Source organism: Nothobranchius furzeri, chromosome 13 (assembly GCF_043380555.1).
Source record: "Nothobranchius furzeri strain GRZ-AD chromosome 13, NfurGRZ-RIMD1, whole genome shotgun sequence".
NCBI lineage: Eukaryota > Metazoa > Chordata > Actinopteri > Cyprinodontiformes > Nothobranchiidae > Nothobranchius > Nothobranchius furzeri.
This window is the reverse complement of record NC_091753.1, coordinates 58,412,457-58,428,346: the sequence shown is the minus strand read 5'-3', so window position 1 is coordinate 58,428,346 and position 15,890 is coordinate 58,412,457. Positions and strand designations below refer to the sequence as shown.

Below are 15,890 nucleotides of genomic sequence, written 5' to 3'. Positions count from 1 at the left end.
CGTTCTTCCGGGAGTAAGGAAAGAGAACGATAATCTGCGCATGTGCACGAGGACTGACCAATCATAAACCGTTTTCGGCCGGGCCGATTCGCTGAAGCTGCAGAGCTGGAGACCGCCGATTTACGTCTGCTGCTTTCATATTGCTGCAGGCTCACGCTTCTACTAGAGACGGCACGGGCGTCAACCTGCCATCTCTGGTTCTGCAGCCGTCAGACACTTTGGTTTTTCCTGCATTTGGCAAATACAGTCATCGGGAGTTTGAACTACCGTCCCGTTTACACACGCAGCTCTGTGGCTCATCTGAATTTCCTTCAGTGACACAGGGATGGTTATACCATGAGACACCCGCTCCCTTTTGCTCGGAGCGCCGTTATTATCACGATGGAGAGAATACACAACAGAGAAGTTGAGAAACTATGAGGTGTAAAAAAAACAGCTTTTTAGGAAAATGTCTGTGAGAATGAGGAGAGCAGGAGGTCTGAGTTATATCCTACAACAGAACTGTTTGGATCACCACACCATATCTGTTTTAATGCCACTTTATTGGTAGTTTTGGAATTTATTGTACACATCAAAGCAATTTGGGCCATTTTAATCATACTAATTAATAACTTTAACATATAACATAGTTTTTATTTTCCTCCCTTTTAGTCCTATTATATATATATATATATATATATATATATATATATATATATATATATATATATATATATATATATATATATATATATATTAGATGCCATAGGGAAAACGAACGCTAATGTGGCGTGATGACGTCATCAATATGTAAATAAGCACGTGACGTCATCTGGCGACATCTAGTGACTTTTGGGGGGAACTTCAGCTACTTTCAGTCAAAAACAGTTGGCAGCACTGGCAGGGGGCACCTCGTGTTGGCATCTCTTTGATCAGAAGGTAAGTGCTATTTTATTTGCATTTTTATGTCAAAACAGTCTCAATGAATTTATAAAAGATTTCACATCCCTAACATAAATAAGACCCCTTCAAAATATCCCACGTTTCCAAGTTAAATGAACTCAGTGGAAGTTGCAGGTGATTCAGATGAAGCTAGCGTTACATGATTAACCTTACGGTTTAGGCTGTACAGATTTGAACACTATCGTAAAAGTAAGCTAAAACGCAGTTAAAATGTTAACGAGGTGCCGCGCCGACCGACGGGCTAAAGTGAATGTAGGACGTAAGAGTTTTCAGATAAACTCCCAAGCTGAGCCTGCTCCAGTTATGTCGAGCTAACCTTGCACTCCCCTGTAGAAATCCGCCAAAACCCGTGCACGCGTATTGTCCACATCGCGCGTGCGAACGGGACTCGCGCGTGGAAGTTAGAACCTCACGAGTGAAAATATACATGGTGAGGAGGCCATTTGTACACTCAGAGGGAGCAAACTGTGTCTGTGAGTGCACAAGGATGTGCACAAGTGACAAACCTGCGTGCGCGCATTGGCCAACGAGCACACGGTAGAGGAAAACGTGCGCGCGGCAGCCTTTCTGCTCGCTCGGCTGTTGGGAGTTTTGGCACTCTGGAGGCGTGGAAGAATTAAAGTGCCAGAAATTGAGCACTTGAACTTTCAATTTGAGAGCAGAATTTCTTATCAAGAGACCAACTTTTTATTTTGCGAATACAATTTTATATTATTGCTCTCAAAACTTGTAATGCTTGCACTCAAAATGTCTGCTCTCTTTCAAATTCACTCTGTTCTCCTTCAAATCTTTGTTTCTGCGCTCAGATTTAGCAGCTGTCCAGTCCAAGATGGAACTAAATTTTCACTTAGAAGAAAAGAGATTGTTTCTGAAGTACCTCTGGTGGATGATGTCTTAAAACAGTGGCCAGCATTGTTTTTACCTGATCAGGTAAGGTTTTTTTCCCCTTCAAATAGTTGGTCTTCACTGTTTTAGTTTTTAAATATTGTTTACCTGTCTTAGGTATGTGCTGAGTTTTTCCGAATTACCCGAACTAACCTGAAGCAGATTCTTCCCGTCTTTGGATGAGAATGCACCCAAAATGATCAAGGTGTACCGTGCAAGTGGTGCAGCTTGTGGAGAAGGCATGAAGAGCCTTTTAGAAAAACTTGATGACCAAGTAAGTAATCTAAGCCATTTTTCATATTTTAACTTTATGCTTTTGATTACATGTCTCACATTTGTTTGGTGTCATTGTTTTCAGACATCTGATGTGCTCAGCTACAGAAAGGCTACTGCTCTTAGAGGTCTGCCCATGTTTATGGATAAACATTCTGGGAGCCTTCTGAAAGATTGCCTGGTGAGTAAATGTAATTCAGATGCACACATTTACAAATACTCTGGTAAAAAAATATTGGACTTTAATTAAACACTGATATTTAAACTCGAACCTGTAATCTAAATACTAATAATAATAATCAGATTCAGCAGAAACTAAATCACAATCCAAACACATTTTTGTGTAAAGCCCTACATTTCCTTTTTTTTTTTTTTTTAAGGTTTTGTGGCCACAACAGCCTTTATTTGATAGGGACATGGGAGGAAACGGGACAACCCTTAAAACCTCCAGCAGGCTATGCTGCACTATTGACGTGTTAGCGCGCGGCGCTAACAACTTAGCGACGTGACATGTCTCGGAGAAAGCGTAAAAACACGTTGGACGCTTCTTCTGAAGCGGGAAAATAACACTTCTTCTTAAGCAGAGCACGATGTCGCCTCGGGTCGTTCACCCTCTGCCGAGCCGGACTGAGCTCGATAACATTGACCCAGCACAGCCACTGGGTCGTTGGAGCTGCCCCGTGACTGCCTGATGGAAAACCAGCGGGTTTCATCAGACTCATAAAGTTTCTTGTTTTTGCTGGGGACCCCCTGTATTTATGCTCAGAGAGCTGTTTTTTCCCCCCAACACGGGTAACCAGAAAGTTTCTACTCCCTCTTTTCTCTGCCTCCTGAACTCTGTCTGCCCCCCCCATATATGTATTTTGGTCGCTGCATCGGTATGTATGTGTGTAGGGGATGCTTGTGTGTATGTCTGTTTTGTTTTATCTCTGTTGTGTGTTTAGATATACTATCGCAGTATTTAATTTAGAAAATGCTTTATTTTGTTACCTTTTTCAGTCTGCCTCTTAAGTGTCTGGGTTTGACTGCCTGCCAGAATTGACGCGGTTCGCGGAAAAAATAAAGCAGACGCCGAAATGATTGCTGCACTGAGCAGGCTGGCGCGCCAGCGCGTGCCGTTGCGCAGCGCTTTGGAAGCCAGTGTGACCTACAACATAGAATAACAAGGGCGCTGAATGTATGCACTTAGGTCCTTCAATGTCTGTAGCAAGATGCTGCAGATCTTCTACAAGTCTGTTGTTGAGAGTGTGATCTCTTCAGCCATCGTCTGTTGGGGTAGCAGCATCAGAAGCAGGGACCTGAAAAGGCTCAACAGCCTAATAACAAAGGCTGGTTCTGTTCTGGGGACGACTGTGGAACCGCTGGAGGAGATGATGCAAAGAAGGATTCTCCAGAGAATCAAGACAATGATGGACAACCCTGAGCATTCTCTTCACAAGACTGTCCGACAACGGAAGAGTGTCTTCAGTCAGAGGCTTCTTCAGTTTGGCTGCAACACTGACCGCTACTGGAGATCCTTCCTGCCAACAGCCATTGTAATATACAACAACTCTTTGATGACTTGATTATTATTATTATTCTGAGCTACTACAGCAATCAGTTTCCCTCTGGGATTAATAAAGTACTTTTGAATTGAATTGAATACAGACTCAAACGCTGGTTAAGATCTTAGTCTTTTTTTCCTCTGCAAAACTGTTAAGATGTGGATTTATATGTACCAACAGTAAGTTGTTACATTTAGTTTAAGTTTGTTGTTATTGTCTTTACTGGGCATCTTTTAAGTTTCAGAACCTGGTTCTATTCACTTTTTGATACCTAATAATTTTTTTTAATTAAGATTTCCATGTTTAAGTCAGTGGATTTAGCTGTTCCCACAGACAGCATAGTTTTAATCTCATTTCTTTGCTCTTTTTTTAATAGGACACAGAGCCAGTAGAAGATCAGATTAACTCCATGAAGATGGGAATCTTGACCGTTATTGAAGACGATGTTGCCACCGTCCAGTCAAGCCCAAACATAAGGTTCTTTGCTGTTGTGCTGGAAGAACAGATTGTTGTGGATGAAGTAAGTGACCTACCAACTGCTTTTGCTCTCCTCTTTGGCCTCATCTATGCCCTCAACATGGACTACCCTAAGGAACTAAAATACACTTTTGAGACCATTCAAAAAGTGTTCATGTGCCTTGATCCCAAATGCTCAGCAAGAGTCCAGTCCTTCAAAAACAAGCTGTTACAGTATTGACATTCTAATGTACCGGTCTCCTCCAGTCATTTTCATGGTTCTAAATGTTAATGTTTTTAATCTCACGTTTGTAAGTTCACCATGACCAGTGAAGTTTTCTTCTTCTCTAACATTTTTGCTGCTTTTGTAGTTTATCGCTGCAACTGATTGTTAGTAGTTTCATATTACTTATGGCAGCATGTACTGTATATGCCTTCAATGAAACAAATTAATTGTAACTCAGGCGTTACTTAGCTGTATCACCACATTTCAGATTCATGTGATTTAAAATGTTGAAATCAGATTGGTAACAAAGCATTTGTAAAATTAATCTTCAGCATCCAATATCAATTCTGATGATTTGTCTTTGTTTTGAACAGAAATATGTCTTCATTTTCAGGTCAAAATAACCTGGTACTGGGTAATAATTATTGATTTTATCTTGTCTTTATTGCTGAAGCAGTTAGAGCGTTACCTTTTCAAAGATGGAAGTTCACATGTATAGGCTGTAAGAAAGTATTTTACAACACTTGCACTAGCAACTTGTTATATATTTGCCATGTTATTAGTTTAAGTGGCCGATATATGTTATTGTAGTGTTAATGCTCCTATATTGGTAATGAGATTTTGAATTTTACACATTTTGTAACCTTTTTAAATGTGCCATTAGCATGTTAATAAATACATGCATGAAATTGGAATATTCCGTTTTGTGTTTTTGATGAAAGTGTTGTTTGTCAGCAAAATGTGGGAAGGACTGCACAGTTGAATGAGTTTATAGAACTGAATTCAAAAGTTGATTCAACGTACAATATTAAAGCAACTGGTTGCAAACCCTTTTTGAGTTCAGTCAACTTTTTGCAAGTAGAAAGTTGTGCCAACTTTTTTATTTAAGTTTATCTGGCCATTGACTCAACTACTTATTCTAAGTTTAGAGAACTATGTATCCCAATTTTGCCAAACTTATTATCGTTAGTTCAGTAAACTCTTTATTCCTGGTTCTACAAATGTTACATTTCAATTTGGTTGTATTTATTATTAAAAGTAAGCATAAAATGCACATATAAATTAGGCTAACTTAAATATGAGACTTGGCAAAGCAAGCACCTAAAAAGTTGACTGAACTTAAAATTGTATTGCAACTGGTTGCTTTACTTTTTTAAGTTCACTGGACTTAATCAAGTATTTTTGAATTGACTTTTTTTTTTTTTTTTTTTTACAGTGAATGAAGCGAGGTAGCAGTTTCTCTTAAAGACTGAGAGGAGATGCAGGAAGATGCAGCGAACCAACCGACCCCCCCCCCCCCCCCACTGCGTCACGTGTATGACGTCATCAACGACTAGACGAAGTCTACTCGAGTTCCATTATTTGACAGTCGACTTAAAAAAAAGTTAAGTCATGCAACTCCTATCAGCTAGCAGTGCCTACACCACGCTCAGGACTATCCAGACTCTTCTCATGCATCGTTCCACAAATGTGGAATGACCTTCCAAGCACTACCAGAACAGGAGCTTCCTTTTCAATTTTCAAGAAACTCCTGAAGACCCTGCTCTTCAGAGAGCATCTTCTAAACTAGCACCCTCCCTGCACACTGCTGCCTCACTGCCAACTAGGACTGATTGTTGTCAGCCTCAAGGGCAACCTGCTGACTTGATTATCACCTGTAAGTCGCTTTGGACAAAAGCGTCTGCTAAAGCATAAACATAAGGTTGTAGACGGTGCTCCATAAATAAACAAATGAGTGAATTACAAACTAGTTCAGCTTCTGAGCTCAGCCTGCCCTGGAGTGGAGGCCTAGGGGCTCACCTGGTTGACTCCCGGAGGGTGATCCTCAGCGCCCCCTCGGGAGGGTGGTGGGGCCTGCTCCGGCAGTGGTCTCCACGCTCCGGGGGAGACCTTGGGATCTCTGGAGCTTGGATCTCCTCCAGCTTTTGCAGGTCTCTGGGGGCAGGTCTGTGGTCCCTCCCACTCACTGTTGGACGCTCCTATAGAGAAGCTTTACACACACACACACGGTGCTCTCACAAGTGTGGACTTGGTTTTGGCACCTCAGCAGCCGATGTGGGGTCTACCCTTCAAAATGTCTACGCCTAAGTGCAGCAAGTTCAGTTCTCGTTCACCAATAATATAAACTAGTTCACAGGGCCGGTTCTATAGGGGCCCAGGCCCCTGTGGGCCCCTGTTTAAAACCGCCAATGCTAGTTCACCAATGGTCGTTCAGTGAACTTGTTCATTCACGAGCGTGCTCCCTGTTCCAGTCATCCCTTTCTCTTCATAAGTAGAGAAGACGTTGGTACCTTGAGTTTGTGTGAACTCATTTTTAAAACCCTCTGAAGGAGAGGGAGGTTGAAAAGGGTTCATGAGAACCTGTTTCTGGTTGTTATAATGAATAATAAATAAACTGACACAACGGAGTAAATCCCACTTTCAGGCCCTCTCTGGTGAGCAGAGGAAACTGTTGTGGATATGCATGCTGGTAACCATGGCAACTGATCTCATATCACTGCCAATGCCTCATCACATTTTCAATGGTTTTGTAATGAAATGAAGCTGTTTCTGTCTTGTTGCCAGACTTGTTGGTGGAGCCACAGATCTCCCTCTCTTCCTCCACTGTCGGGGTCTCCAAAGCCATAAAACAGGGGTCTGAGGTTCCCATTGGCTCAGATTTCAGCATCATGTGCTCCACCAAACCTCAGTACCAAGGCGGTTCCTTCCAGCTCATCTTCATCACTTCCAACTCAACACAGAACTCCGCCCTGCCAGCAGTCAATCACTCCGCCCTCTTCCTGTTCTCCGCTGCAGACCACGCCCACCAAGGAACCTACAGCTGTGTTTACCACGTCTCTGTTTACTCCCATACATAACTTCTGGTCCAGGAGCCAGCCGCTCAGTCTCACCGTCTCAGGTAACTTCATGGAGTCAGTCATCCGGATCTAATCCTACTGCTGGATTTATTATTCAACAGGATCTAACTGCAAACACGTGACTCTACACTCATAAAGCGTTTCGGTACAAAATGCAACGATGAAAGTTTGTTTCATTTCTTGTAAATTCAACTTTCTTCTGAATTCTTCCATCTGCTGCAACACGATCAGTGACGTGCTTCACTTTCAGGCTCTCTGACTGATTTGATCATCAGACTAGTCGTGGTCCTGCTGGGTTTGGTGGGATCAGTCCTCCTCTACTTCTACTTCAAGGTAGTGCACGTGTCATGCACGCTGGATTCGGTTAGGAACGCTGTTGCAGGGATTCTAAAACAGGATCTTTTTACAGACCAGTAGCAGCCAGAAGTCTGGACCAGAGAGGAAGCGTCGCGTTGACGGTTCCAGAGCTGCAGAGAGGAGGAGACAGCCTCCATGAACCAGTAGAGCAGGATCTGGTCAGATGTTACCTCCACATGGAGATGTGAGACCCCCTGATGGTGACATTACAGATTGCTGAGGGTACAGGTAACAGGAAGTTCCCAGCTTCACATCATTCATGGGATGAACAATCATCAGCTTTAGTTCCTTTGTGTTGTTTTCCTGCTGATGCAGCTTTATTTCGTCTTACCCGTGTTAGTTAGCTTACTAGCGTGAAGCTAACTGTGCGTCTGCTGCTGCCTCTGGGCCACCGTGGTTGTAAATGAGGAGGAGTTCTCGATCGACTCATCTGGATAAATGAAGGTTCAATAACATTTCTGTCTGACTCTTGAGCAGAGGCGGAAAGTAACCAATTACATTTACTCATGTACTGTAATTGAGTAGCTTTTTTGTATATTTATACTTTTTAAGTCGTTTTTTAAAATCTGTACTTTTACTTTTAGTTGAGTACGTTTTAAAAAAAAAGTGTAATTCGCTACTAGGGCTGCAACAACGAATCGATAAATTCGATGAAAATCGATTACTAAAAGCGTTGACAACGAATTGCGTCATCGATTCGTTGTGTCTCACAACTCTTCCAAAAGCGCCCCGCCTTCCCGCCCGCCGTTGCGCGCAGACCAGAGCAAGTCTGATCAGGGCAAGGGAGAGCCGGCAGATCAGCGCGAGGGAGAGCCGCAGATCAGCGCGAGGGAGAGCCGGCAGATCAGCGTGAGGGAGAGCCGGTACCGGCAGATCAGCGTGAGGGAGAGCCGGTACCGGCAGATCAGCGTGAGGGAGAGCCGGCAGACTTGCGCTGCTGCGAACCGGTTCCGCATTGTTGCACAGCGATCCAGGCAGCTGCTTCCAGCACACGGTCCATTCTCAAAGTGGCGCAACCAAAAAACTATAATTAGCACACGATCGTTCATGTCCGCACATGTTCTCTATTTTCTGTCTTATTTGTGCCTGAAGCTCGCTACTGCGGAGCTCATCACCTGTGCTGTGGTGATGTCACCTCACGCAGCATCGAAAACGCGCTCTGCGCTTTTCGGTCAGGAGATCCCTTTGATCTGCTCAAAAGTAACTGATGAGGTGAAAAGGTAAGAATCCAGGCAACAGATTTTCTGGAGAATTAAGAGGAGATGCAGGAAGATGAGAGACAGACAGGACAGGAAAATAGTTAAAAAAAAACAAGAAAACAAAACAAAGTGTTGAAAAGTAAAATGTACGTAGATTTATCTTCACTACACGTTTTTACCTATAAAACAATAAGTTATACACATGTAATATTTATACATCTGATACAATTCAGATCACCTTCAAAACTCAGTCACACACCCAGGGCCGTTTCAAGACATTTTGGGGGCCAAGGCAAAATGCCCCCCCCCCCCCCCCCCCCCCCCCCAATAACTGAGCTCCCAAGAAGCCTCTGTGTAATTCATGCCCTCTCCAGTAGTGTTAGTTATACAGTGTTTATAAAAGCCCCTCAGACATTACTGACATGTTCTAATATTATCAGATGAAAAACTAAATTATCAGACATGCTGTCTCATCTGCTGCTTTTCTAAACTTGCAAAAAGTAACAAAACCGTTTGAAAGCCACTATTTGTGGATTATCAGAAAGTTTCCATGGAGTGTGGGACAACTTATTTTTTCATTGATCCTATCGTCTAATCTCACAGCTGAAACAAGCATCCTTAATAATCTGTGCACAGGAAGCTTACCGATGCTGTAGTAAAACAAAAGGTATAATAATTTATTATTAATAAAACCTTGTTGCAGCACTAAAGCATAAAAATGAGATTTTGCATTAAATATGCAAAATATTTACATATGAGTTGTTTTAGAGCCCTTTTATTGGCAGAATCTGATATTAATTTAGTTCTTACAAAAAATGGGTCCCAACATGGTTTGTGTGGCGTTGCCATAGTGTGACGTCATAGGCACAGATCCCCTGTCCTCTTGTTTGGAAATGGAAATATGATCACCCTACATTAAACAAACTGTCCACCCGGGCTTTTGCACTGCACAGAGACGCTTCGCTGCCTACGACTGAACGTCAGCTGAGAGTCAGTCTCATGCAGACTGACCAATGAAGAGAGGGCCTCAAGTTAAGACCCCCTCCTCATTGGTCAGTCCACACGAGGTGGGTCAAAGGTTACTCTGGGCGGGTTACGTGTTGTCAGGCATTCAAGTATTGAGTATATTTACTGCATATTACAGTAAAATATTCTGTATGTGACCACATTATGGTGATCCTCGGGTCGTGATGACGGAGCCCTTGAATATTGTTGCCCAGGGTACAACAAAGTGTTAATCTGGCCCTGGTTCCGCCGTCACATTCCCGCAGAAACTGGTTGATCACACCGGGGCCAGACTACTAGCATGTGGCTTTACAGCCACGATGTCCTCAGAAGCAAAAACGCTTTTAAAAGGGAGGGAGGAGTCCTAACTGTTGCTGCAGGCGTGTTGTGTGAGAGTGCAGTTATATACTGGTTAATATATTTTTGGGTTCGGTTGCTTTCATGTGGCCTAATGTGAGTCTATTTGGGATCATTGGAATGATCAGCAGCATTTCTTGATGTGACTTTATGGCAGTTGCCCAGGGCATCATCACAAGGAGGATGGCATTCATTTACTTTTGTTTTATTTGGTATTTTTTCAGTCATTTTTGGAAATAGTGATCAATTTTGATTAATTCACAGCCTATGTTTAATTACATTTAAAATAAATGTTAACAGATGAGATCAAACAAAACAGATGAAAATTGCCCTTAAGCTGTTTAACTTGGACCAAGCATTTTAGGTAACAGATAGATGTAGCTTAGGGTCTCTGTCTATACACCTTATAAGACAATTTAGGTGATGGCATGTTGTTTTTCTGCTATTGAACTGTTTTCTAATAATGTTGTGTTAAATAAAGTGAAGGAAGGAGAGAAATAACGTTTCCCTAGCAGTTTTTAAAAATTTCCCCATGTAATCCGATTAATCGATTAATCGTGTCGAGACCCCATCCGATTAATCGATTATCCAAATAATCGTTTGTTGCAGCCCTATTCGCTACAATTTAAATCATTTCCGTTACTTAGTAAAAATACATTATAGGCTTAATAAATTAGAAATACTGCGTGTGGCAGCGTCGGAGCAGAAAGAGACACCTGCATGAGCGCCGCCTCTAATCCGTGGGGGGTACACTTGATAATGAGGACAAACAACCATTTTTATCGCAGTTTTGCTCAAAAACATCAGTTCAGTCCCTGTGATCCACTCGCTGTTTACCTCCTCTGTCCTTCCTCTCCTGTCGGCTGGATCCCGCACCTTCGCGCACCGCTGTGACGTCATCAGAATTCTGCTCGGTTCGGTAGCCGGACTCGGTTCCGTGTTTGAGATGTGTTTCCCTATCGCTCCGCACGGCAACGGCAGCGGCAAAATAACGTTTAGCGCTCATAACAAGCGGATTCTCAGCGCTTTGCTCATAAAACAGAAGACCTGCAGGCCTCCGTGAGTTAAAACATCCTGATGCTGTTCAGGTGTAAACATTGTGCTCCATCCCTGTGTCTGAACTCAGAAGATGCTTCTTGATGCCACAGATATGTGATGATTTAGCTTGTTTCTTTATTTTACTCCAGAATAAGAGATTACAGTATTACTAAAGCAGTTCAGTGTAGTTAAATTAGTCATTCACATGATTCTAACGTGCTAGTGTGTGTGTGTGTGTGTGTGTGTGTGTGTGTGTGTGTGTGTGTGTGTGTGTGTGTGTGTGTGTGTGTGTGTGTGTGTGTGTGTGTGTGTGTGTGTGTGTGTGTGTGTGTGTGTGTGTGTGTGTGTGTGTGTTACACATATAGGACTGCATGAGACAGCGTGGTTTCATCAAATCCATGCATCTTATATCTTGGCTGAAGTAACGGCTCAGGAAAATAACGTATATTTCATAAATGATGATTTCTCTGCAGTGTTTATGATAAATAAGCATGAAGGCCAGAGAGGAGCTCTAGGATGGACACGGATAAAGGAACTGTAATGTAGAGGTAAAGTACGTGACAGGTTAGAGCACAGACTCATGTTAGAGTTTAGTCATGAAACATTGTGATACCTCACATGCTGATGGGAGCTAAAAATGAACTTTTTTCCAAAATAAAGAACTGGTGTTGTGGTTTAGCACTGATGTAGCCATCCTTACGCTGACAAAAATGTAACTAAGTAACTTTTACTTTGAGTAAATTTTATTTACGATACTTTTTACTTTTACTTGAGTAAAAATTTAGGCAAGTACTTTTACTTGTACTTGAGTAAAAAATTATCAAAGTATTGGTACTCGTACTTAAGTAGGAAATGTTAGTACTCTTTCCACCTCTGGTCTTGAGTAGGGTTGGGCATTGAGCATCCCTTTAGGTTTAGTTTTTTCTGCAGTGCTTGAATGATTTAAATCCGTTCGATTGTTGCTGACAGCAGCTAAAGTTTGGCGTTTCAGTTTTCTTTTGCCTGATTCATCGCTGCTTCTCGCTTCAGCGTGTTGGCGTAGACCCTCATTCATCCTGGACACGATGGGAGTTTACACTGAAAACTGGACTTTTCTGGTTATCCAAGAGGCTCCTTCAGTTCGAAACCTTGTTCTGTGAGTAGAAGTTGTGATCAGAAACAAACACTGATTGTGCTACAAGTTTTTTTTCCCCGTGAAAAAGTAAAAACGTGTTTTTGTCTGAATCAGGGCGATTGTGTTGTCCTTTTTTCTCCAGATCATGTAGACCGGAGCACTCATAACTACACATGTATGACCAGTATCGGTGATCGGCGGCTGATCGGAGCGTCCCTCGTGGCTTCGCCTGAGAAAAGAATGAAAATTCACAGAGAAGTTCGGACTATTTCACTAAAGTAAGACGTGTCTTTAGCTGGCTCCTTTAAAACGTGTAAACCTGCCTCTCGAATCAGAGCAGAGTCGATGGGAGCTGGAATCGAAGGAGGAATAGGAAGCGTTCGAATTGAAAAGATTCCCAATCCCAACCCTGCTCATGAACTTTTTCCACGCGTGTTGTGAGATGATTTCTAGATTTAAATCAGCTAATCGAGTTAAATCTAGACTTTCTGCTGCATCGGGATCAGAGTTAGAGCTCCTGTCACTGAGAGAAAACGTGTCGATGATGGGTGCTGTGTGTTCACAAGATGGTGATTTTAAACTTGTCAGAGGAATTCTGTAAGAAAATGTGATTTTCAGTGTTTGACCTGGAACGATGTTTCGAGTTGAACTCCAGTATGATCTATTTCTTTCTTCTGGTGTTTTCTACTTATGTATTAATGTTTATATTGTTTATGGATTCATGGAAAATAATTGTTTTCAATGAAGTAACAGCTTATCTGCTTAAAGGGACATTATGGAAGTGTGACAGCCAAAACATGTGTAGAAATAATAAATGTCTTCTTCATACATTCTCCTGCAATGCCCTGGTCCTGTAGAATGAGCCCTGGCATTTTTACTGTGATTGCCTGTTTTTCTGTAAAATCACAGAAAAAGAGAGATGCTCGGGTCGAGCAGGCTGCTTCATGCGCGTTCACGCTCAGGCATCGCCCGTAGCATTTGCTATCCGTAGCTTTAGCAGCAGAGAGAGAGGTAGAAAGAAGAAGAAGAAAGTATCATTTCTTTAGCGCCTCTCAAGATAAAAATCACGAGGCGCTTCACAAAAACAAAAAATGTAAAAATATAATAAAGCATTTAGAAAATGTTTAAAAAATATTTAAAATGAGCAAAAATAGACAAATTGTGATTAAAAAATGAACTCAGCGACTTTGTCGCTGTTCCTAACGCCTAGTGACAAAGCTAGCTACATTTCTGAGGACCCTTAGCTACCTTCTGTAGAACTTTCTTCTAGATATTTCCTGCTAATTAGCAACAAAACAGCCATTTTCACTCTTTGAACGTTGTTTCAGCTGTCATTAAGGATATAAATGTTACAGATACAAAAGATGTTACTGGTGTTTTACCGAAGCAAAGTTATTTCACTCTGCATGTCGAACTCACAACGCTCCATTAGAACCTCCGCAACCCTGGCCAGTGTGGTGGCTGGCCAATCAGAGCTGTATCGGCTTGGTGGGCCAATCACAGAGCTGTATCGGTTTGGTGGGTCAATCACAGAGCTGTATCGGTTTGGTGGGTCAATCACAGAGCTGTATCGGTTTGGTGGGCCAATCACAGAGCTGTATTGGTTTGGTGGGTCAATCACAGAGCTGTATCGGTTTGGTGGGCCAATCACAGAGCTGTATTGGTTTGGTGGGCCAATCACAGAGCTGTATCGGTTTGGTGGGCCAATCACAGAGCTGTATCGGTTTGGTGGGCCAATCACAGAGCTGTATCGGTTTGGTGGGCCAATCACAGAGCTGTATCGGTTTGGTGGGCCAATCACAGAGCTCTATCTGTGGTTTAGTGGGCCAATCACAGAGCTGTATCGGTTTGGTGGGCCAATCACAGAACTCTATCGGTTTGGTGGGCCAATCACAGAGCTGTATCGGTTTGGTGGGCCAATCACAGAGCTGTATCGGTTTGGTGGGCCAATCACAGAGCTGTATCGGTTTGGTGGGCCAATCACAGAGCTGTATCGGCTTGGTGGGCCAATCACAGAACTCTATTGGCTTGGTGGGCCAATCACAGAGCTGTATCGGTTTGGTGGGCCAATCACAGAGCTGTATCGGTTTGGTGGGCCAATCACAGAGCTGTATCGGCTTGGTGGGCCAATCACAGAACTCTATTGGCTTGGTGGGCCAATCACAGAGCTGTATCGGTTTGGTGGGTCATTCACAGAACTCTATCGGTTTGGTGGGCCAATCACAGAGCTGTATCGGTTTGGTGGGCCAATCACAGAGCTGTATCGGTTTGGTGGGCCAATCACAGAGCTGTATCGGTTTGGTGGGCCAATCACAGAGCTGTATCGGTTTGGTGGGCCAATCACAGAGCTGTATCGGTTTGGTGGGCCAATCACAGAGCTGTATCGGTTTGGTGGGCCAATCACAGAACTCTATCGGTTTGGTGGGCCAATCACAGAGCTGTATCGGTTTGGTGGGCCAATCACAGAGCTGTATCGGTTTGGTGGGCCAATCACAGAGCTCTATCGGTGGTTTAGTGGGCCAATCACAGAGCTCTATCGGTGGTTTAGTGGGCCAATCACAGAGCTCTATCGGTGGTTTAGTGGGCCAATCACAGAGCTCTATCGGTTTGGTGGGCGAGATGTTTACTGTGACTGGGCAAAAACAAAGATGGCGACAGCTCATCTGAAACGACTCTGACATCACCTCTGGACTTTTTACACTTAGGCTTTTCTTTGAGTAAAGAGCAGATAGAAAGACTGAAGTTTGTTTAGAAAAAGGATGTTTTTGCTTCTTCAACAGCGTACGGAGGACTGCCCCGCTAACTGACATCTGCACGGTGAGTACGTCACAGTTGTTGTCCAACAGCACGTGGAGACAGTTTTAAGGAGATCTGTAGATTCCCACAGCTGAGATCTGTCTCTGGGTCAAGGCCAGACTATATACTCACATCTATAGGACGGCTTGCCAGGCTAAGAAACCAACTGGGTGTTGAACCAGCAACTTTTATACCATGTGCCACCAAGCAAGCCAAAAGCATTAATGAATAAATATTAGAAAAATAAACAGGGAACCTGATTTAAGCTCAGTTTGTTACAAGGAACGACTGCTTCAACATTTCCAAGAAAAATATCTTTTTATTTTATTATAAATCCACATATTTGTGTCTATGAAAGCATAAAATTCCCACCTGCATGTTGTGTTTTAATTCTTAATGTGTTTGTTTTATTGTATTCAAAGTAAACCATGGGTATCAAACCATCGAAGACTGCTGGGTGTATGTCACGTACAAACACAGACACTGTCGAACAGCAAAGAGGGAGCAGGAAAGGGGCAGCGGAAGTCCTGCTGGCCGTCTTCGTACGCTGAACCGTCCCCGGGGCCTCCGCCCAACACAGCGGGTTCAGTTCAACACGGTGTGTGTGTGTGTGAGAACAGGCGCTCCTCGGAGAAAAACATCCCGTTGGGTTTCATCATCGAACGTGTGCTTTAGGTTGGCGTTCATCAAAGGTCTGTCCTCGGGACTCAAAGGCTTTTTTATTCATACGCCAACACAGAAAGAACCAATCCACCATGAAAACACTGATTATTTCACCGTTAAGTCACCCACAGCCACGCGTTCGGTCAGTTTTAAACGTTTCGCGTGAGGATGAGAGTA

The 15,890-nt window shown here is 43.0% G+C and overlaps 3 protein-coding genes across 5 annotated transcripts in view; 2 read left to right on the top strand and 1 right to left on the bottom strand.

Annotated features, from left to right (window-relative positions):
- Positions 1–714: 714 nt before the first annotated feature.
- Positions 715–5,529, top strand: LOC129163769 (uncharacterized). 3 transcript variants are annotated; one of them, XM_054742319.2, is made up of 5 exons: positions 715–918; positions 1,749–1,872; positions 1,945–2,101; positions 2,186–2,281; positions 4,021–5,524. In XM_054742319.2, exons 3-5 carry the CDS (start codon positions 2,024–2,026, stop codon positions 4,339–4,341), a joined length of 495 nt encoding a protein of 164 aa, XP_054598294.1. In that variant the 5' UTR covers positions 715–918; positions 1,749–1,872; positions 1,945–2,023; the 3' UTR covers positions 4,342–5,524. The 3 variants fall into 3 exon arrangements, with proteins under 3 accessions (XP_054598294.1, XP_054598292.1, XP_054598293.1); XM_054742317.2 differs by lacking the exons at positions 715–918; positions 1,749–1,872 and adding an exon at positions 2,481–3,635 and having other exon boundaries at positions 2,074–2,101; positions 4,021–5,529; XM_054742318.2 differs by lacking the exons at positions 715–918; positions 1,749–1,872 and adding an exon at positions 3,290–3,635 and having other exon boundaries at positions 2,088–2,101; positions 4,021–5,529.
- A 2,216-nt stretch (positions 5,530–7,745) lies between these two features.
- LOC139062544 (uncharacterized) overlaps positions 7,746–15,890 on the top strand; it is a 10,631-nt gene continuing 2,486 nt past the window's right edge. Inside the window, exons 1-4 of the mRNA XM_070543683.1 lie at positions 7,746–7,769; positions 12,170–12,275; positions 12,397–12,532; positions 15,035–15,071. Coding sequence (XP_070399784.1) covers positions 12,432–12,532; positions 15,035–15,071 — 138 coding nt within the window. The 5' untranslated portion in view covers positions 7,746–7,769; positions 12,170–12,275; positions 12,397–12,431. The remainder of the gene's footprint in view (positions 7,770–12,169; positions 12,276–12,396; positions 12,533–15,034; positions 15,072–15,890) is intronic.
- The window catches only part of si:cabz01090165.1 (leucine-rich repeat and fibronectin type III domain-containing protein 1-like protein), a gene marked incomplete in the record, with an annotated part of 417,649 nt that continues 417,108 nt past the window's right edge, over positions 15,350–15,890 (bottom strand). The window contains 1 exon segment of the mRNA XM_070543681.1: positions 15,350–15,889.